Source organism: Hypanus sabinus, chromosome 9, assembly GCF_030144855.1.
Source record: "Hypanus sabinus isolate sHypSab1 chromosome 9, sHypSab1.hap1, whole genome shotgun sequence".
NCBI classification, from domain to species: domain Eukaryota; kingdom Metazoa; phylum Chordata; class Chondrichthyes; order Myliobatiformes; family Dasyatidae; genus Hypanus; species Hypanus sabinus.
The window spans coordinates 40,383,443-40,406,173 of record NC_082714.1 but is presented as its reverse complement, the minus strand read 5'-3'; the positions used below and the strand labels follow the sequence as shown (position 1 = coordinate 40,406,173).

At 41.8% G+C, this 22,731-nt stretch overlaps 1 protein-coding gene across 9 annotated transcripts in view; it reads left to right on the top strand.

Annotated features, from left to right (window-relative positions):
• tnrc18 (trinucleotide repeat containing 18) overlaps positions 1-22,731 on the top strand; it is a 157,586-nt gene that overhangs the window by 80,002 nt on the left and 54,853 nt on the right. For 8 of the 9 annotated variants that reach the window (XM_059979526.1, XM_059979525.1, XM_059979533.1 and 5 more), the window contains 10 exons: positions 2,819-2,909; positions 9,407-9,612; positions 10,723-10,869; positions 11,855-12,039; positions 13,190-13,604; positions 14,351-15,304; positions 18,180-18,376; positions 19,947-20,083; positions 20,519-20,647; positions 21,074-21,248. In XM_059979526.1, coding sequence (XP_059835509.1) covers positions 2,819-2,909; positions 9,407-9,612; positions 10,723-10,869; positions 11,855-12,039; positions 13,190-13,604; positions 14,351-15,304; positions 18,180-18,376; positions 19,947-20,083; positions 20,519-20,647; positions 21,074-21,248 — 2,636 coding nt within the window. The remainder of the gene's footprint in view (positions 1-2,818; positions 2,910-9,406; positions 9,613-10,722; positions 10,870-11,854; positions 12,040-13,189; positions 13,605-14,350; positions 15,305-18,179; positions 18,377-19,946; positions 20,084-20,518; positions 20,648-21,073; positions 21,249-22,731) is intronic. The other variant, XM_059979530.1, reaches the window with a different exon arrangement.

The following is a 22,731-nucleotide window of genomic DNA, read 5'->3' as shown; positions in this document are numbered from 1 at the left end:
CGATTGGCTGACCTCTGTCACTGTGCAAACACAGTTAATCATCGGCTGGTGAGAGAATCACCATTACATGCTTACTATTCCACCGGATCATTCCCTCAGGTAGGTTCCTTATAAGTTATACTAAAAGAGGCCCCACAAGCACAATGAGAACATATTTGTTATATGTCAGCTCCCGATCACCAAGCCTCTCAACAGTTCCAGATCCGAGACAGCTAATTCCCAAGTTTTCCTTGGCAACTGACATAGTTAAAATAGAATCAACAGTGTATTAAATGGTAGTACTGGAGAACCCAATGTCTAAGCTCATGTTTATATGGACCTTATTTTAGCCAACGTATGGTGGGTATCAGAGAGCGGATTCAGTGTGAAAGCTACAGCGAAGTAGGCAACTACCATAAATAAATTAACCTTTTGTGTCAGTTTTCATGCGTCATGATTTAAATACCAAGGCTGTGATGTTAATTCCCACCAATAATAGCTGGAACAGGTCCAGAATAAGTAGTAGTTGTAATGGAAACTCTGAATGTCCAGCACACTGCACACTGAATACTCCTTTCTGAGATGAATTGTTCTTTAAAAGGCCTGCCTGTCCCAACACTCTGACTCGTTCCACTTCACACAGGGATCAGCAATGCTTGATTTATGATTCAAGTTAACTTAAAATTAAATGTTTACTATTTTAAACTATGAGAATTTAGAAGTGTGGAGAAATCTTGTTTTTTGATATGTTGGGATATCATAAAAGGTAGAACAATACAGCCCAGGAACAGGACCTTCAGCCCACAATTTCGTGCTGAACCAATTACATTAGTAATCAAATGGTTAACTAAGCTAATCTTTTCTGCCCACACAGTGTCCATATCCTTCCATTTCTTCTCATTCATGTGCCTATCTAAATGACTCTTACAAGTCCATAACGTTTCTGCCTCCACCACCACCCCAGGCATACCCACACACTTTTTGTGTAAAAAAGCTTGTCCGTCACATCTCCTCTGAAATTACCCCCTCTCACGGGTTAACACATTGCACCCCAGCAGTATCCAAAGGGGTATAGTTGTTGCTGAGGGGAATGGCCACAGGACAACCCTGAACTGATAACATATTCCCCTTACTTCTGGTAGTCACCTATCTACACCCTGCACTCTGGGTGTAACCACCTCGGTAAAGGTTTCATCTATGGGGTTTACAGCCTCCCAGCTGATCCTGAGTGAATCTAGCTCCAGTTCCTTGGCCTTGTTAACCAGGAGCTGAGGTTGGGTGCACCCTGCAGGTGTAGTCATCAAGGAGTCTGCCAGGTAATCTGTAATGCCATGCCTTACAGGAAGAGCATTCCACTGCATTAGCCTACACTTGTAATACCTTTGGCTCTAACTTCTCGAGCTCAAGTGCTACAATCAAATAAATGACTCCAAAAGACTCAGCACCCTTAGCCTCTGACTGTTCTTGCTGAAGCCTGACCACTCTTAACACTGGCCCATTCACACAATGGCCACTCGGCCTAAACCTAACTTCTTTTTATTGGCCCTTGCTGACTTACTGATAACCAAAACAATCTTCCATTCCCCAGACAAGCTTTGACAGGCACTGCTCACTTCACAAATATCTGATTCTCTGCGGAAACTTGAAAGCAGTGAAAAGAAGATTCCAGCAGCATATATGAAAGTTTTCCTGTTATGTCCCTGGTGTTTGCTGAGGGGTGAATTGCAAGTGAAATTAGCCATGGATGGGTTGTAGTATTGGAGATAGAGGCACAGACCTGAACACAAGCTGACCTGCCCTGTATTCAGGAATGTTAGATATTCTTTGCGCTGATTGTTTTCACCAGTTACCAGAACTCTGAAGCAGGTGCATAAACTAATCAATCACAAAAGAAACAAAAGGGAAGGAAAATCATGTGGCTTAAATGTAGAATTCTCACATTTTTTTATTCCCCACTTCCTTTCCAGTTCTGAAGAAGTGTCTCAGCCCAAAACGTCGACTGTTTATTAATTTCCTTAGATGCTGCCTGACCTGCTGACATCCTGTAGCATTTTGCATGTGTTGCTGTTGAAGTCCCTGTCTATATCACTGTTGAAGCAGCTTCTTCCTAAAAAGCAATTGAGATTCATCCCTGAAAACCAGGAATACTAGGTGCATTGAGGGTTGAAGATGAGACTAGGTGATTCACGTGCTGTGATTTAACATTTAGAACAATGTTTACTCAACCCCATTTACTGCATATTTATTTAAATAAAATTGATTTGCCTAGAAAGCTTTTGTAAATCTTGGGTGAACCTGTTTTTGAAAGGATTTTGGTTTGGCTTTGGAAGCTGTCAGTGATGTCTTGTTGAATAGTTGATTAATTTGATGTTAATAGGATCTTCAACTGAAATCTGTTTGGTTCTTCTGGTTTTTGTTGTCTCAGTGCAAAGTAGAAGTATGATTTGTTTTAACATCACTATGTCAGTGAGAGTTGCACATAATGACTGAACGCGGCCTGAAATGTCGATTGTTTATTCATTTCCATTGGAACTGCCTGACCTGCTGAGTTCCTCCAGCATTTTGTGTGTTTTGTCCCCGAATGCAGTAATCATCCCAGTGTGACTGAAAAAAGTGTGCTATGAAATTACAACACATCGATTGACTACAATTGATTAAAGAAACGTTCCATGAACTCTTCATTTTTTTCCCCACCTGCATGTCCTATAAATTGATATGATAGTTTTCGATGCTTAGAATTAGATCTTTTCACTTGGATAAATCAAGTTGCATTTTTAGTTGAAAATATTTTCAGGGCATTTGTAAGAGAGATGACAGTTGGTCTCCTTTTCGCTTCAAGGACATGGGCGGACAGATGAAGAACGAAGCGATGATCGGCATCGCCATCGGGAGGAGCGCCTCATTGCCCGAGAACAGGAGAAGTTACTGAGGTGAGAGACCCTGAGTCACCAAAGTATTCTGACTGTTGTGTCTTACCAGCTCAGGACTATCACAGCATTGGCCATGTTGGCTCAACATATGTGCAATTTAGAATACAAACAGAAAATGTCGGAGATACTCAGCATCTGTGGAAAGAGAGACAAGGTTAATTTTATAGGTCAATAACTTTTCATAAGACTCTGATGAAGAGTCATTGACCTGAAAAAGTATCTCTGCTTTTGTCTCCACATATGTTACCTAATCAGATGAGTATTTCAAGTATTTTCTGTTTTTATTTTAGATTTTAGCATCTGCAAATTTTTTTTGGAATTTCAATGTGTACAATTGAGTCAGTCTTGACAATTGGTAAAATCAGAAATATAGCCCTTCACTACAACATGTCTAGTAGGGTTCTTCTTGTTAGTGGTGGCAGTTATATATTAAAAATACTTTCCATGCAGCAGTCCTCATAAGACAGGTACTCATCATTGTACCTACCTACCCTTTGAACCTACCTTGTTGCCAATAGTCCATTAAGTTCCCTATGTTCTGAAAATAATTTTTTCTCTGGCATCAAACGTGTTGCTTAATTGATCAAATTTAACCACTACTAAACTGATGTTATTCTAGTAAAACCTGTTTCAGTGTAGGTAACATGAAGAAATCAGGATCACACTCCCGAATCAGAAGGGGGTTGGAGGAGGTGGGCAGCTCCCTACAATTGTGGTGGGTGGAACTGGTGACGGGGCAGGGGCTGACTGAGTTAGCTGATGTTGGGGAGTCATACTCAAGAAACTGTGCTTGGTATTTAATGGATGATGTTGCTGATGAAGGGGTGGTGCCTGGTGATGGATGAGAGAATGGTTGTGGGGAACGGGTGGGTGCAATCAGTATGATGGTGGATGTAAGCCTATAAACAGAGAGCCCTTCTGAGTCCATTTCACCATTCCAGGCTGGTACCAACTCAGAGAGGCCCCTTGAAATAGCCTAGCTCCCAAACAAGCATGGCTCTAGAAATCAAAGTTACGTGAGTTACAAGAGCCCAATGTCTGATGTATATGAGATCAGTATGATCCAATGAAGCCCAGTACAGGAAAAGGCAATGGACACACAAATGGATTCAATGTCCCTGTGCCCACTTGAGATTCTGAATTGGTTTAATTCAACCCATGAATTGTATTCTGGGAAACAGGTTTTTATATGCATCTTGCTGGTCGGTTATTTTTTGCTTAATTTGTTCAGTCTACGTTCTTACCTTTTATGGAACTGCTTTTCATGTTTCATTTCAGTCACTGAAATGCTTCAGCGTGTCCTCAATCTATGGAAGATACTGCAAGTGCACGTTCAGAGCATTGATTATATTTCCATACTGAGTAGAGTCACAGCATATCTGCTTAGAACAGGACTTCCCAACCTTTTTAGTGCCCTGGACCCCCTACTATTAGCTGAGTGGTCCCTGGGCCCCAGGTTGGGTACCCCTGGCTTAACCAACTTACAAAGGAGAAAGTAACTTGTAGAGGAAAATATCATCAGTGGGTGAGGTTGAGTAATGTCTTGAAGGGATTGTGATGAGGATAACAGTGACCTCAGTTTAAACCATTTATAAAACAAACTCTTTCCATGAAAAGGACAACAATCAGACCCATTCACTCCATACAAAAATGTAGGAAATGACAAGTGGCCAAATTAATTCCATCTCACTAACTTCAACCTCTACAGTGTGTTATTACAATCAGTCAATCCAAGACAAACAATTTTTAAAAGCAGTACCATGAGGAATAATTTTTTTTTACCAATGTTCCCTGAAGGCGATGTATTAGATTTATCTTTTGCTTTAGTTGTACTCCACTGCCCACGAGCCTGCTCCCTCAAGGCCTCCAGGTACAGCTGCAAGACACAACATCGTCTGCTGCACCACCAACCCGAGTCAACAAGACAGGGTCAAACTGCACAGAGTGACATGGGTACAGCTGTGTTTCGTGAGCTGGCATGAATCCAAGATGAAAGAGCTGATGGCTGAGCACAAAGCGATCCTTTATTAGTTTATTTGTCTTAATGTTGTTAAATAATCCTGATTCCCAACAGTTGGTTTTTCTCTTTTGTTATATGGTTATTGATTGGGACTCGCCCAAAAAATATCACTGTGTATCAACTTCGGCCTACTATCTTCCCCTTAAGGTCATTTTGTTTCTTTATGAAAATATTAACCGTGTGTTCCAAAATTTACATAAATATTATCTATAGATAAGAGACCAGGCTTGTTTTTAAGTGTGGTGGAAATGTGGTGAATGGCAACAGAGAATCTCCCTATATGATCTGTAATCCCTGGGTACATGGAGATATCAATAATTATCACATGCTGCTGAATTAGAAAGGATTGAGATTTTTTACTGTGCCTTTATAACTTCCAAATAACCTGACATGCAATGTGTAATTTTAGCAATGTAGACACTTCTGTATTGTAGGAGATGGGATAACAAGTTGTCACGAATAACAATGAGACAATAGTTAGGCGATGTACCTTATTGGTGCCGGCCAGATAAGTATGTGTCAGGGCTTTGGAATAATACCACAGTGATCTTTTGCCCCAGAGAGTGCTAATGAGGCCTTGGTTGAATGCCCCATCAATATTCCCACAGCATTACACTGATATGAACCCAAACCCACTGACTCGAAGGACACTCGCACAGGGATGGGCTGGGGGGGGCTGGGATTTGTGGGTCAGTGTGCTATATGCCCACTGATGGCTTAGCAGAACATAATAAAGGTGAAGTCCAGTCTCTTGGCTCTTGTTAATACAGGATAGATGTACAAAGTTATCAGCTCCAACCAGCTGGCGATACACAAGGGGTGGATGGTGCAGTCCTTACAGATTATAGATGAATAGAAATGCAGTATAGGAAGACTTCTGAAGTTCTTTGGAAATAATAGTAGGGGCAAAGAAGCACTTCTTTATTTTGAGTATTTTTTTCTGTACACTTGAAAGTTCTCCCTCCCAAAATGTAGGGCGCTGCTTTATGTCACCAGTAAAAGCTTACTTTGAGCAAATGTTGATGAGAGGCTAGTCCTCAGCTAATGTTGGTGTCACATCACAACTTGGCTCATCTAAAGCAGAGATCTGTTGCAGCAGGAAAGTAAACTATCTTCTTCACCTGCTAACTCATGTGTGCATCTATATGAGTACGCCTATGTATCCCTGCCTGCTTTTCTATTCATATATATGCTTGTATCTGTGTGTACATGTGTATGCATACACATGTACCTGCAATGGTGTCTCTCAGCATGTGTCGGTAACTGCTTATCTCCCTATCAGGATGTGCCTACATCCCCTTGTGTCTTCAACCTGCTACAACCTGCAGACTCACTTTCGAGGATTCTTTCCAACTCATGTTGTCAGTATTTTTTTATTTGCACCATGTGTCCTCTTTTTGCACATTGTCTATTTGTCAGTCTTTGTTTGTGTATTGTTTTCCAAAATTCTTCCTGTAAAGCCTGCAAGACAATGAACCTCAAGGTAGTATATAGTGACAGAAACATACTTTGGTAATTAAATTTAACTTTGACTCGACTTTGACTCGACTTTACATGGTTTTATGGTCTAAGTCTGCTTTACCTTCCCTGTACACAATTCTTGAATCTGGCATTTAACTTCAAATAACAACTCCTCAAGTCACTTTGGTTGAGGGGATAAGACAACTGGTCATGATCACATTTTGTGGCAGGTTACATTGTCTCAAACTTGACCTTAATGCTGATGAAAACTAACTAATGGTGTTAGAGTGAAAGAAAGCAGCTTGCTTGGCCCCACATAAGTGACAGAAAAGCTTTTAGCCTCCACTTAAGAAAGCAGAACAATGGCGGAGAATTTGTCTTTGGAGAGAAAACAATGTTTTTTCTTAAAAATATCTTTTTTTATGGCCCTTCTTTTATTTGTCAGGGATGAAAGGTTTTTGAAACAGCCGACTGGAGACTGGTGGCATTGGCTGATTTCCTCAGAAGTTGTTTGCCTTTTGTTAGCGATGCTGTGTGTGTGTGCGCAGGGAGGGAGAGACCATTCACTGCTTTACACCAAGGTGCAGCGCCGTTAGACTGTTGAATGATTTATGCTTTCCTGTCTCTCTGCTTGCACAGATAAGTCAAAGATGAAAGTTTAAGATGTTCGTATTATAAAGTGCTTTCAAACTTCACTTTCCCAGCTCTCTCACAATACTACATGCATGTACATAAAAGATAACACTGGAAGGTTTTGCAAAATACAAATTTGACCATTTGTGCTTCAACTTCAGGAAGTTTGTGAATTACTGCTTTTAGGTCAGAGCCTTACAGAAATCTGTCCCTCCACATCCTTTCACTCTCCCACTCTTCTGTGAATTTAACATCCATTACGAGTGAATGTTCATCAATGGCCCTTGTCTGGCAATATACTGACGTCCTGCAATTTCACCTTAAGCATTGTTTGGTTTGATTTTAAATAAACCAATCCACACAGGTTAATGTGTCATTGTTAAGCAAATTGCTTCACCCCTCAAATCAACTGTCATCAGTTCTTTTTCCACAGCACCTAGAAAGCTGTAAAGCATATTTATGCTCAGCGATGGCAAAAGACAAAAGCTCACATACACACGCCAGGCTATTGATTTCTGGATATAGTCCCTTAGGTTCTTGGTCATTTTCTTTCTGAACAATTATTTTCCAAAAAAAACATCAGCTTTTTGAAATCCATCATGAACAACCCAAATTCTACCTTAGGAACAGAACAATGTGGATCACTTCTTGCACTATTATGGATATGTTTCTGACCGTGCTTTTTATGGGACTAATGTCTAATTTTGTATGTTTCTTTTGCATATTTTTAAAATTTATGTTTTGTGTGTGTTCTGAACATACATGCATACAAGCAAGTTTTACGTTGTGCAAGTACTTTACTGTATTTGTGCACATAACAATAATCTTTACTTGACTTTCCTTTCAGACCACTGAAAAATAGTCTTCCTGAAATAGCAGCTTAATTACGTCTTTTTTTTTTCATTGTATTTGAATGAATGGTTATGAAATCTATTCAGATTCCTCAAATTTATCCAGTAGAAAAAATGATTTTGCGCTGCTGATTTCCCAAATTAAATTTGCTCCCAGATCAGCCAGAATCCCAGTGGAAGGTGTTTCATGCTGGAGGATTTAAATATCCAGTTCCTTCCCTATGTTGTAAAGCTAGAGGCTAGAAGCAGCTCCTTGCCCACCCACAGCCCACTCTAATGTGGCTGCATAATGTTACCCCATTGACACACCTTACGATTTTTTTCCCCAAATGAAAAAAGGAAAATAAGGAAAATACGTTAGATTATTGGTGCAGATGGATTTTTATTTCTTCAGGGATTTTAAAATGTATTTCACGCAAAGTTTTCTCAGTAGTAGCCAGGACATCTTCAAGGTCTGATGTCTCAAAAAGGTGGCATCCTTCATTAAGGACCCCCATCGCCCAGGACATGCCCTCTTCTCATTGCCACCATCAGGAAGGAGATACAGAAGCCTGAAGGCACATACTCAACGAGCCAGGAACAGCTTCTTACTCTCTGTCGTCCAATTTCTGAATGAACCTTGAATTCATGAACACTACCTCACTGCTTGTTTTTTTGCACAACTTATTTAACTATATAATATATGTTTATACTGCAATTTACAGTTTTTTTCCTCTATTATGTATTACATTGTATTGCTGCCACAAAGTCAACAAATTTCATGGCATATGCCAGTGAAATCAAACCTGATTCTGATTAGAAATTATTTATTTGAGTGCATTCAGAAATTAGTTTTGTAATAGTTTTCATTTAACACTCTCTATTGTTTCAAAATAAATGTTAAATGCACATACAGTTAGTGGCCACTTTATTCGATACCTACTGTACCTGCTAAAATGGATACTGAGTGTATGTTTGTAGTTTTCTGTTCCTGTGGGTGATTTGATGTGTTGTGCATTCAGAGATGCTCTTCTGCACACCTCTGTAACGTGGGGTTATTTGAGTTACTGTTGCCTTTCTGTCAGCTTCAACCAGTTTGGCCATTCTCCTCTGACCTCTCTGATTAACAAGTCATTTTCACCCACAGAATTGCCACTCACTAGATTTTTTTTTTTGTTTTTTGCTCCATTCCCTGTAAAGTTTAGAGGCTGCTGTGTGTGAAAATCCCAGGAAATCAATGGTTTCTGAGATACTCAAACCACCACTCTGGCACCAATAATTACTCCACGCTCAAAGTCACTTATATCACATTTCTTCCCCATTCTGATGTTTGGTCTGACAACAACTGAACCTTTTGACCATGTCTGCATTGAATGCGTTGAATTGCTGTCATATGATTGATTGATTAGATAGTTACATTAATGAACAGTACCAAATAAAGTGGCTACTGAGTGTAGAGTTTCTTTGTGCAAGGTATGATTTAGATTATAAGGTGAGATTCTGTTTTACTTTTGATTGCATCTAATTTTTGCTCTTTCCACGTCCACCTGCAGAGAGAGTAAAGAGCTGGCAGATTTTGCCCGGTTACATCCTGTGGGCTGCAGCAGCGGTGGTCTGAACTCAAATCTGATGGTGATGGGAGGCCCAGCTCTGGCTGGATCTGGGCGCTGGCCTGCCGATCCTACCTCACACCTAGCATCTCATCCCTGGCTTCCACGCACAGGTAGTCCCTCCATGTGGCTGACAGGACATCCCTACGGTCAGTACTCCACCATATATGGCATTGTCTGTATTAACTTAGTACGTTTTGGAGATTTAAATCACAGAATCAAACCGTTACACCTATTAGCCTGTGCTGGTGTGCACATTTCACACTGGTTCTGCTTCCCATTTGGCATTTCTTCCTCAAGTTATCTCTTAAACAGATCTAAATTTTAGCAAAGTCTCCAGGAGTTAGAAAGCCCTACTTTCACGACGCACAATGAATTAAATAAGCTTCTCCAGAAATTATATATACCAGCAACTCTTACATTTACAATCCCTGGGTTTGAAATGTTGCATCGTTTAGGGGAGCTTCATGTCAGGGAAGCAGCTGAGCTTGTGAGAATCCTGTCACAGAACAGTTGAATTTCCTTGTTAGTACTAAGACAGCCAGAATGGGTTGCAATTTTGTTCTAGTCTGGATCAAACCTTTCTCAGCATCATAGTGCTGCGTCTTCTGGAGATGTCGAAGTAAATCTCAAGGCTTCGCTGGTCACCATTTCACTGACGCATCTTGGCTCATTGAGCTGGAACATGCTACAGTCCAGTACCCTTGTCATCTGGTCAGTCTTTAAATTTATATCCAGACTGCATACTGTTTGTGATTTATATTTTTCATTGCAAGTATCATCCAAATGGAGTGGCTCTCAGTACTCGGAGTATCCTAAAAGAAGAGGTGGGATCTCTTCCTTGCTTTCCCTATCCTAGGACCAGTGGCATTGAGGGTCACCTCAGTTCTGTACACACAGCCCAGATCCCCAAGTGTGTTTCAATCCACTTTAGGTTAAAGGCTAAACAACTCCTGGTTCAGAAGAAATCTGTCCTTTAATTCTGGTGGTTCTGATGACAATAGATGAGTGCAATTCAGTAATCGTCATAAGGCAGAGTCACCAACTGCCATTTATCATGTTTAAATCATCTAGTTTTGGCTGACATTGAATCTGAAATGAGCTCATAATGAACCTGAATAATTCTTTGTATATGTTTCTTATTCTGGTGAGTTTTATACTTGATAAATGTTATCTGTATATTATTTGATTTCTAAGTATAAAGTATATGTTTTGTGGACCGCCTTCACATCGGCTTTTTTTTCTCTTGCTTTGGACAGGACTGGGTCATCCATCATTACACCAGGGAGTGCCACCAGGATTTCCCCCCAGCATACCCAGCTCTGTGCCATCCACGTACCAGTTTGCAAGAGACCCACAGTCAGGGCAGTTGGTTGTAATTCCAACAGAACATTTACCGCACTTTGGTATGTTAAAAAGAAAGGTGTTCTAGAGAAAGGGTCAGATTTACTTTTGTCCACATATACTAAATTGGAAGGGAGAAGTTCATCTTTAAAAACCGAGCTGAGAACTGATACTGGAGATAACAGACAGCACAGTGTGTTTAAATGTATGCCTAAGATGGGAAATACAACATTGAACATTAGGAGAGTGGGTGTAGAACCAGTAATTGGATTTTGACTCACTACCAAGTTTGAAACAGATTTATTTGATTTTGTTTTTATTTTGAGAAACAGCGTGGAACAGGCCTTCATGGCCCTTTAATCTGCACTGCCCAGCACCCTCCGATTTACCCCTAACCTAATAATGGGGCAATTTACAATAAGCTTCCTACAGCCACGAGGTATCTATGAGGCTTAGGTCAGTGCTGTTGTAAGGTTCTGGGTAGGGGTGGACTTTAGCACCTTCAGCTGTGTGAGCCCTTTTCGCTGGATATGCAGTGGAAATGGTGATTGTTTCATTTGCATTGCTCCTGGTTCTGCTGCCTGCCAAGTAAGGTCTACGTTCACCCACAGTTTCTAATTAAAGACTAGCTCACTTGTGGAAGGACAGTAACTGGGATATACGTATGTGGAACGGAGGTGACGTACCTGGAAACCAATTCATCCTTCTGTAAAGGATTTAATTAATTGTTGCACATCTGATTTTGAGTAAACAGTAGCTGATATCTTCGGGATATCAGTGCAGTTCAGAAGAGTAGGGAACTTTCTGGAATGGGAACATTTCACTATATGATGCTTGTTGGCTAAAGCCAACTAGAGTACGGGATGGGGGTGTGGTGGGGAAGGATTTTATGTGTGTATATTGGGAGCGGAAAACAAACAGATATAAAGGCTTTTGGTCTTTAGTGGGTTTGTTCTTCCCTGCTTCAGTTGTGCCACTGCACCCGCTGTATTCTGCTCGGCTTGTTACCTCATTGTCCTGATGGTGATCACCTTGTACGCTTTCTAGCTGAATTAATGGAAAGAGCCCCTCCCCTGTGGCCTTCGATGTACCCGCCGACAGGAAGCTCCCTGCAGCACGCCCACCAGCTCCAGTTACTGTCTCACCAGCAGCTCCTCCGCCAGCACGAGCTGTACGTGCTTCAGCAGCAGGCAGCCCACGCCATGGAACTCCAGCGCAGCGCACAGCTTGTTGTAAGTTCACTCAGTAACCTCTCCCGTCTTTCACCACCCTGCTAAGCAGATTAAGTGGACTGGCAGATTCTTTAATGCCAAGTGTGGTAAATATCTGGGCAGTACAGCCCTGTCCATGGTATTGTGTCAGGACTTAAACATACAACCAAATACCTGCTTGCTGGGGGCAAGCGTTGATGCTGTGAAGGAATAGTGAGTAATGTCACCTGCCTTGCATCTCCAGTGACCCAGTTTCAGTCCTCACCGCTCCTCCTGCCTGGATGTTCTACCTGAGACGCAGCTGATCTAGGAGTTTTCCCCCACATCTGAAATGCATGCAGATTGGTTGGATTATTGACCACCATAGCTGCCCCGTAAATGGTAGATTGGAACATGGGAAGGATACATGGGATTATTTAGAAATACACCAAGCAGATGGGTTGACGGTTGACATGGACTTGGTGTCTCCGTGACTCCGTGACCGCGAGTAACTGGGCGGGGCTAAGTTGGAATGGATAAATTGGGACCGTGGCGTCAAAGAGGTGGAGGAGCAAGAGATAAACTGAGTGAATTGAACAAGGAAGCAGCAAATAGACGAAGTACCCCAAATGCTGACAGGACTAGATCGGGTGGATGTGGAGAGGTGGGGTTATCCAGAACTAGAGGGCACACTTTAGAATAGAAGTAAGGAGGAATTTTTTTTAGCCCAGAGAGTATTAAATCTGTGGAATGCTCTGCCACAGACTGCAGTGGAGGCCAAGTCCATATGTGTATTTAAGGCGGAAGTTGGTTATTTCCTGATCAGTCAAAGGATATGGCAAGAAGGGGCTGAGTGGAATCTGGGATCAGCCATGATGGAATGGCATAGCAAACTCAATGGGCTGACTAGCCTAATTCTGTTCCTGTGTCTTATGGTCAAAGCAATTTTCCTAGTGGCTTCCATGTGCCACTTGCATTGTCCAAGGAAGACATTTTCACAGTAGCAGATATAGCTCTTGTAACTTGTAAATACTGTAAAATTTTGATTCTTAATCCTTTGTCCATTTGCCAGGTCTAATCCAAAAGGGTTAATATATTTTTGAAGTACTTGTATAATCCTTATTTTTTTAAATCTTAGTTTATCATCAAAATAATGCACTCACTACATATCGGATTTTCCTCTTTACAACAGGAAAGACTGAAAGCAAATGAGCACAGGACTGAGGTGGAGGAGAAAGTGTGCAAGAGGAGTGCTGAGGGAAGCAAACCTGGCATTGTGACCTCCTCTTCAGGAATATTACAGAAGAGGCACCCATCGCACTCCCCAGTGCCATCCACCTCCTATCACAAGACAGATACCCCGCCCCCCTCATCGCACAACTCATCCCCTAGGTTAAAACTGAAGTCTGATGTAAGAGCTGACATGGGGGAGGCCTTGCCCCCACAACCTTACCCTTCACCACCTCCAGCCTCCCATCCTGTCAGCCCTCCACATGGGTCACCACCTCCAACCCCAGCACTGTCCCAGAAGGTGGAAGTATCTGAAGAGTCGGAGAAGAAAGGCTTGGAGAAGGAAGGGTCAGCTGCTTTCCAAGCCTTATTTCCTGGTAAGGAAATCCTGTTGGTTTTTATCATCATGTGAAATAATTATAATATCACATGGAAATGTGGAAAATCTTACCCAGGCCGTGCAATTTATGGATATCGATTATTACATCAAATGGATCCTATATTGTATAGTCTCTGCAGATTCTTATCTTCTGGCCAGGGACACTTTGACCTGTATAATGTCCGTTCATTAATGTTGAGGCTTCTTCCTTTCCATAAATGGAGTTCACGTGTCAGAAGTCAGGTCTTTATCTGAGTTCACACAGCGGTCTTCAGTCAACTTAGCATGAATAATGTATGTTGACTATCTATTACATTGTCCAGACCCTTTGCTGTCCATCTTTCATTTTCGGATCTCAACATGAATGCATCCATTTGAAAAGGGCCCAAGCTGTTTGTGCTACCCCAGGTTTCAGAATTGGTCTCATGGAAACCAGCTCTGATGCTGACAGTTCTACCTTCCATATCCAATGTCACAAAATAACACTGGAGATAATTTCAAGATCAATGTTTCTCTTAAGGTCACTTGGCCCTTCAGAGGATTCTCTTACTAATTCCATGTATGATAACTGTGGAGATTTGATTAGCTTTAGGGAATACTGTTGATTTATGTGTGTGTTTATGTAGAACGAACTTTGAGCATCGGATGCAGAAACTTTTGCAATATATGTCAACTTTCAAGTGAGTTAACAAGTTTAGTTTATTTATCAGGTAACTCACATGTTTCTTTTTCTGCATTTTATAGAAATTCCTCAAGGATATTCTTATCGGTCCCTCCCAACATCTTTCAGCAGCCATTACCCCTACCTCCTACAGCCTACGGCTGCCGCGGATGCTGATGGCTTGGCACCAGATGTACCATTGCCAGCTGAATCCTCGGAGCCCATACCCTGTTCCGATACTCCATCCTCACCCGACGTCAAGCCCTTACACTTGCATTCCCCAGCAGCACAGGAAGCCTTGCCGCCCAGCATACACGCAGAGCCAATTCAGATCAAAGTGCAATGTGAAGATTTGATTGACCTCGAGGACAACAAGACTCAGTGTGACCGACACCTTGAGCTGCAAAACAAGCCCATGCTGTTCGCGGGAGATGTGGACGGTGAACCAACAGACCTGACCACCGAACCCAAAGCCTCACCTGTTCTAGAGAGCCAAGAGGATCACCAAAGCTGCCAGTCACCTTACCGGACAATAGCTTGCACTACCGAGGTGGAGGCCAAGACTGAGCTGCAGCAAGTGCCGGCCAGCTCTCCTCTTGGTGACTATCAAAGCACTACGACACATTCTGAGGCGGACGACTCAAAAGCAGAGGAACTGCCGGAACATGACAACTGTTACTTTAAAACCGAGAAGGCGGACATTGAGGGCACTGGTGAAGAGGTGCTCCCGAGCGCTCCCTCCAACACAACGGAGTCTGACTTCGAGCACTTTGAGATGAAGCAGGAATTGCTGTGTTTTCAGATCCCTGATAATCATACCCCAGAAATAAAACCGGATGATCCCATGGCCGGAATGAATGCTCTGGTGGCTGCTGCCGAGCTTCCCCAGGCATGTTCGATGGCAGTCCAGCCCGGTGTTCTCCCAATGCCTTCTGACTTCAGTGTGGCTGACAGCTCGTCCCTCATTGGCATCGCCTTGCTGAGCGAAATTGCTGAACTTGAACTGGAACGGCGCAAAACAAGTGAGATCAGTAGACGTAAGTAACCTCTGTTTTTGCCTTTTCTTCCCCCGCCCTTGGGGATTCTATATTGTATTATGAGGAATTGAATCAGCTTTAAATGAGGCTCAGGTAGAAAAAACTTTGCAGTTAACAGATAACACACACACACACACACACACACACACTTACACTTACATTTGTGTGTGCATGTGTGTGTATATTTTATATATACAGTCGGCCCTCCTTATCTGCGAGGGATTGGTTCCGGGACCCCTCGCGGATACCAAAATTCGCGGATGCTCAAGTCCCTTATTCAACCTGTCTCTGTGCAGTGGATCTTAGGACCCAGCGGAACCCCAGACCTTATTTAACCTGTCTCAGTGCAGTGAACATTAGGACCCAGCGGCAGAGATCTGAATCCGCAGTGTTTCTGTTCACGAAAATAATCGTGATCACGATTGAAAATAAAGTGGAAATAATAAAGCGATCGGAAAGAGGTGAAACGCCATTGGTCATTGGAAAAGCGTTAGGCTATGTTGGTCAATGATCAGAACAATTTTAAAGGATAAAGTGAGAAAGGCCCTGCCCCAATGAAAGCTGCAATTATTACTAATCAACGCAGTGGTTTAATTATTGGGTTTTGGGTTTTTGATCCTCCACATCAACCCGGCACGGTGGAGAGCTCACTCGGGAGCGGTCTGTCACTCGATCGAACTCAAGAAATTCCGTTCCCAAGCCAGGCGCTGAAACATAGGTTCTTAAGTGTTTTATATGCATAGAAAGGTAAAATATATACTAAGATGAATGTTTGACTAACTGACGCTAAATAATACCGGATGTACCTATTCCGACTTACTCAGTAAGAGAACTTCCGATTTTTTTCAATTCCGATCCTCGATAACCCACGCACATCCTCCCGTATACTTTAAATCATCTCTAGATTTCTTATACTACCTAATACAATGTAAATGCTATGTAAAATAGTTGTTATACTGCATTGTTTAGGGAATAATGACAAGAGAAAAAAGTCTGTACATGCTCAAACAACTTCAGGGTTTTCGCGATTCTCGGTTGAATTCGCGCATGCGGAATTAGTGGATAAGGAGGGCCGACTGTGTGTGTGTGTGTGTGTGCATGTGTGTATATAAAAAAAAGAACACATAGGAGTAGAAATAGGCCATTTGGCCCATCGAGTCTGCCCCGCCGTTCAATTATGGGCTGATCCAATTCTTCCAGTCATTCGCACTCCCCTGCTTTCTCTTTATACCCTTTGATGCCCTGGCTAATCAAGAACCTATCTATCCCTGCCCTAACTACAGTTAATCGAGAACAACACATTAATATATAATATACTATATACATTATAATATGCACAACATCTAATGCCAAACAATTATACATTGTCCATCCAGAAATGATGGGACATAAGTTGTTGAGTCTTTTCTTCAACCTTAAGAATCAAGTCTACTATCTTCCAATATTGAAAATGTCACTTTTGAAGACATGACACAAATGATTGTAGACTCTCTTGACTCTCAGCCCATAAAGTTTAGACCTATTTTGATAATTATTCTGAATGTTTCATATTTTTGCTGGGAAGAACCACTGCAGTCCCCCTTTGTGGTGTTAAATGAGCACCATGCAGTCCACCATTGTCAATGCAGAGAATCAGAATGCTCTGATTCTGTCACCAGCGTAAGAGTTATTATAATGCCTGTAAAGTATTGCATGGTTTAATTGAGATAGAAACAGAGAATCTTCTAAAATTTGAAATTTTGAACGCAGTAAATTAATAAATATTTTTGTTTGCTCACATTTCCGTGCATCCCGGGTTGCGGTTTCTTAATTCCATGATTTAGAGTCTGTTAGCGTAGAATTTCTTTCTGCCTGAGCCTCCTTTCAACTGATTTGATTTGTCGTAATACAAAATCAAGAGACAGGACATTAAATAAATTGGATTGCTAGTGGTGTGCTTCAAAATAAATCTCTGATATTTGATGTATGGTCACACTCTGCTAAAATGGGCTGGGGATGCTTATTTTCCCAAGTGTATAGTTAACACATTAAAAAAATGGACAGGAAACAACTCAAAAAACTTGGAGTGAATGCATGCCAATTACAAACACTCTGATTCCACTGTCAGGCTGAACATCAGGATGTCAACATCACTTGACGGGAGTTTAGTTGCAAGGACTTCCAAGTGGCCCAAAGGTCTGACGTTGGCGGGGGGGGGGGGGTGGTGTAGGGTGAGTAGAAGGTGCAGGGGCTGAGAGTTGGAGCAGGGTGGATGAAATAGGTACTGGCTGAATGTTAAAGAGAAAGGAAAATCTTTCTGCCTCACTTTACCGCATTTTGTTTTATAAGCTACATTCAGTATCAGGTACTATTTTAGTTCAACATACAAAAGAGTGATGTCCAGAAGCATTTGGCTTTGGACACAGGCATTATGGGTACAGTTGACATTTAGAGCCTGTCTCCGGTTGCCTTCAGTCTCGTGGAACTGAGTGGCTTGTAAGGCCACTGGCACATGCATTTGGGACTGGAGTCAAGCATGGGACCCAAAGGTCGCAGGCTTATTTCCCTGGAATACTTCAGTGAACACAGATGGGTTTTTACAATGGTTCAGATGGGTCACTTAGTCCTGATACCAGGATTTTACTTAAACATTTTTAGAACTTTTTTTTTAAATTCACAAGCTGCCTCACCAGGATTTGAACTGAAATTCTCTGGTGTATTTCACCAGGCCTCTGGACTACTGGTTCAGTAGCATAGCCTTCGTGGAAACACACTATGACTATTACACATAAATTGGATATGTTGTTATTCCTTTTGAAAGAAAGGTATTGTGTCTAATACTGAGGAAGAAGAAGCCTTTTAAGAAATTAAGTTTCCACTTCTGGTTTGCTTGAAGGCTCTGAAGGAGGAGGGACCCACTCGGACTTAGAAAGCCTTCTCGCTGCTAGCACCCAGGCATTGTTGATGGATTCCATGCCTTTGCTTGGAATCGAAGTTCTTGAAGATACCAAGAGCGGGCCAGTGACCATCAGGCTCCCCCGGGAGCTCAATCCAAACAAAAGATACAGCTGGATGCAGAAGAAGGATGAACCTGTGAGTTAATTATAACAAAACTAAAACCGAATTGAGCCACACAGTAACACCCGGCACACCAGTATTATCTTCCTGAAATTATCGAAAGGATAAGGTTTTGCATTTATATGCCATTTTCACAACCTCAGGAGATCTCATTGCCCTTTTAGCCATTGCCGCATTTTGCTTAAGAGTAGACACATGAAATACCATAACCAATTTGTGCACTGCAAAGACTGTACCTTGACAGAGATTAGTTAATATATTTAAAAGGCAGTTTGCCAGCAGTGCACCAATCCCTCAGTAATGCAAAGAACCATTTCCTTAAATTTTATGCTCATTTCTGATGTGGAACTTAAAACTGGAACCATATAATATTCAACAGTTCTTCCACTAAGCTCAGTTAACACCTTCTTTCACATAAAGAACACAGTTTATTTAAATATTTTTATATCAGCTTTCAATATTTGCAGGCCATACACATTTTACCCCATTTTGCTGTTTATTCCTTTTGTTGGTAAATGTAGGTAAATTACTTTTATCTAAATTACGTGCACATCTGCATGACATGAAGCACACTGCTATGCTAACATATTTACAGTATTTAGAATACATTCAATTATCACCATTTGGTGGAGTAAGTTTTAAACTGTTGGGTCATTTAACTATAGAACATAAACTGCAGGTATCAGAATGAACCTTTACTCTTAACTGCTTGTAAAATATTTTTATGTATAGAATACAAATTTCCTTTGTAGTATTTTCATTTCTCATCTGTGGAGATATTTACGTGGAAATTAGACCTGCCTGTTTTTACATCTACATCGTTTTTTCACCTGTTTTGAAGTATTTGCATTTCCTGTTGAAGTCCCACCTGTGAGGAAATGGCTCCAGACATTACCTGTCACGATTGAGGTATCATTTACAATCCCAGCACAGGTATCATTTCCACATTGCCACTTGTGCCTTTCAGTGTGCATAGCACTCATTGCCACCATGTGACAGGAGTGGCATCAAAGATTTGCAGTCTACAGCCAGTCCTGTTTCAGATTGCAGTGTGCCTGCATTGCACATCTCTGTGCTTGATGATCAGAACAGTGGCCTTGCTGCCTATTGTGGCTCAGGAGGCGCAGAATATTTCCATTGCTCAGTGTAATGGGTCTCCATGAGAAGAAGCTGGAGCCAGTTCCCCTCTCTTCACCCACGCTTACCCCCACCTTCCATTTTCCCACATCTCCATGGCAACAGGTGTGCCTGTCATGGAGGATGGGCCTCAACAGAACTGAACCCTTTCAACGTAGGTACAGCTGACCCAGCAACTGCAGAGTCTGGAGCCACAAATATGCATCTCAAATTCCATGACTTCTAAGTTGGAGAGAATTAAGGCTGTGATTTGTTAAAGATAGAGTGACCCAGCTTTGTGATAGATTTTCTGTGGTCCCCAAATTGATGTTAAGATGATGCACAAAACACGTTTAGCACACCAAATAAGGGGGAGATCCAATTCCTTGTTTTGCAAGTATAAATTCCACTTCAAACAGTCATGGCATCTTTCAGGACTTACCCTAAAACAATGTGTTTTCAAATTTAGATGTTCTCCATTAAGTCTGCCATTGAGGGAATGGATGCTATGGAGCTGGATTACAGGATGAAGCTGGCAGAACTTCAGAGGAGATACAAGGAGAAACAAAGGGAACTGGCCAAGCTCCAGAAGAGGAGGGACTCTGAGTAAGTGACTTAGCTTCACAAACATCCCATTCAGAAGCGTGCAGATCACTACCAGGCTGGTGTTGCCTTACTGTCACCTCACTAAAATCCTCCCAACTAACTGAGAAATGTGAAACCCTAGTGAGTCACCCTTTCAATCACAATAAAGGCAGCTACAGCACTGACAGTCAAGCAAGAATAAAAGGCGTACTCCCAGTTTAAGCCATCTTCCTGGCAACAATAATTAACATCTAAATTAATAGTTTCAAAATGACTGTAGCCTAGACAACATGAACCGGGAAAAGTTTCAAGACAGGACTGGTTGGTAATGTGACGTGAAGTGGAGGCAGGGTCAATTTATTCACTAAATTAATACTAGGCCTAGAAATAGTTTGCCTCTGCAAACAGCTTAGTTACTAAGTCACATTCAAAATAATCCTTATTGTATTTCTGTAGAGAAAAACGGGATGAGAAAAGTAGGAGTTTATCACGGAGAGGACCCGGAAGGCCGCGAAAGAGAAAGCATGGCTCAAGTGCTCCATCACCGCATGTTGATAGAGGGAGAAGTGACAGCAAGAGTGGGAAGTAAGTTAATGCGTGAGAGAAATGGTTCATTGTTGGTTAGCTGCGAATTGGCCTCTGTTGTCTGAATGATCAGAGAGTGCCAAATGGCTTGAGCAGTATGGCAATTTAGCCCACTATGCCCCTACTGAAAGCACCAGCAATCAACGCCTAATCACTTCCACCTCTCAAGCTACCTCTTGGGGAAAAAAATCCTAATCACTCTGGTGTGGTAGAGGGCTGGTGGAGTGGGGATAGACAAGCAAGACAGGGAAGCAAATACAAAGCCAGCACTCTACCGGAGTGTGAGTCTTAGAGAATTCAGGACCAGCCGGCACCAGGCCACCTTTCTCTTTGCAGCCGTGTTTCAGTTTCCCCGTTACTAAATGGTGTGTCCATTCGGCGAGGTTTGCCCTTTTCACCCCTTGATGGCCTGTTCTCGATTACCAGGCACGGCAAGGGCTTCTTGCTGTCAGATGAGTTGGAGATGGGCGATGGAGCCAAAAAGAAGGCGAGGACTGTGAACCAGGATGAAGAGGATGAGACGGAAAGTGTGAGTGTGAAAGTGAAAAGGAGAAACCGAATGTGGGACGAACAGGATGCATCTTCAAGCTTTTCGCATGAGGTGAGCCACTGGAAGGGAGGAAACTTCAGGAATGTCATTTGATGAACCTGATGCTCCATTGTTAAGCTATTGACTCATTTGGTTTTCCCATGCTTTACAGTAATAGTTCAGTAATCCTGGTCATTTGTTCAGCCAATTTAGTGAACGTCATTTCTGAAATGATAAATGATTTAAGTTGCTCTTCAATTAATTTGATTACGATCAGATGGAAGTGGGTGATGCGAATGCAGCCTGTGTAAATGCATAGCAGAAAGAAACAGAGACACTATTTTGTAACTACCCATTTTCAGAAATCCCACCCCACCCTCATTTTTAAGAATATCTGACTTACAGCCTGTAATGCTGCTGGCGTTTTGGGCAGCGTTGAAGGTCCTCCATCTTTAGCGTTGTTCAGGGTTTCCTTTATCATGTCAGTAGCTTCCTACTGTCAGCCACGCAAGTCCCAGGTGGAGACTCAGGAATGCTGTCGCACTCAGTTGTAGAAGGATTCTTCATTGCTGTTTCTGTGACAATTTTGTTTTACTTGTCAGGGTTGTTAGCCATAAGCTGAATCCCCAAGCTGGAGGACCAGTGGACTACCCTTAGTCTGTCCTCTACCCTTTGACCTGTTTGGCATGGGTGACCCCACCAAGAGCCAGAGCATAAAGCCCTGACTCCAGCCCCAACATAGCTCTCCGGATCACTGAGGCATGCAAGCCTCCAAACTACGACAAGGTTGTGGTCCTCTTGGAGGTTATCGAGGTGGGGCATCTATGAAACAATGTTTTATGAAGTTATGCCTGTTGACATACAGTATTGATCTCATCATAATTCAGTACTTTTATTCATTGCTTCATCTATATGAACTTTGTCAAGAAAATCTCAATTCAAATTGGCTTGTGTTTACTTTGCATAACAGTCTAAAATATTCATCTAACTGGTTGCCCATTATATATCTCATGCGATACTCTTTACTTTCAAAGTCATTTGCACCACAATGCCATGTTAAAATTACATCTAAATTTTCTTTGAGCTGCTCCAAACCAATGAATATTTAAAATAATCAACATGTAACAATGAGAATGATTGCACAGATATCATCACTCATTTGAGCTTATAGATCTTAATAATGGTCACCTTCATATCCTTATCGCTCTCCTGCATGTAATTCTCATATTGGATGGCATATATTGGTCGAGCTGCTTAAGTCAGAAGAATGAATTTGATAAAATTTTCATTTTCTAATGTTGTTTGCAGAGTGGAGATGACTCCAGGTATGAACATTTTCTCTGTTGCAGTTCCTCTGCTTACTGCTGGCAGACTGGAAAGAATTTCTCATTTTTTTATCTGTAAGAAAATCCTGAGTGCAAGTTTGAAGCTTACATTTCTGATTTGTCAGCCGATAGCAAGCAGAATGAATGTTTCAGCAATGTTTTTATTATTTGGCACTCTTCCTAAAATTTTAAAAAAAGGAATATCAGCAGTTTTCTCAAAGAAATGTGAT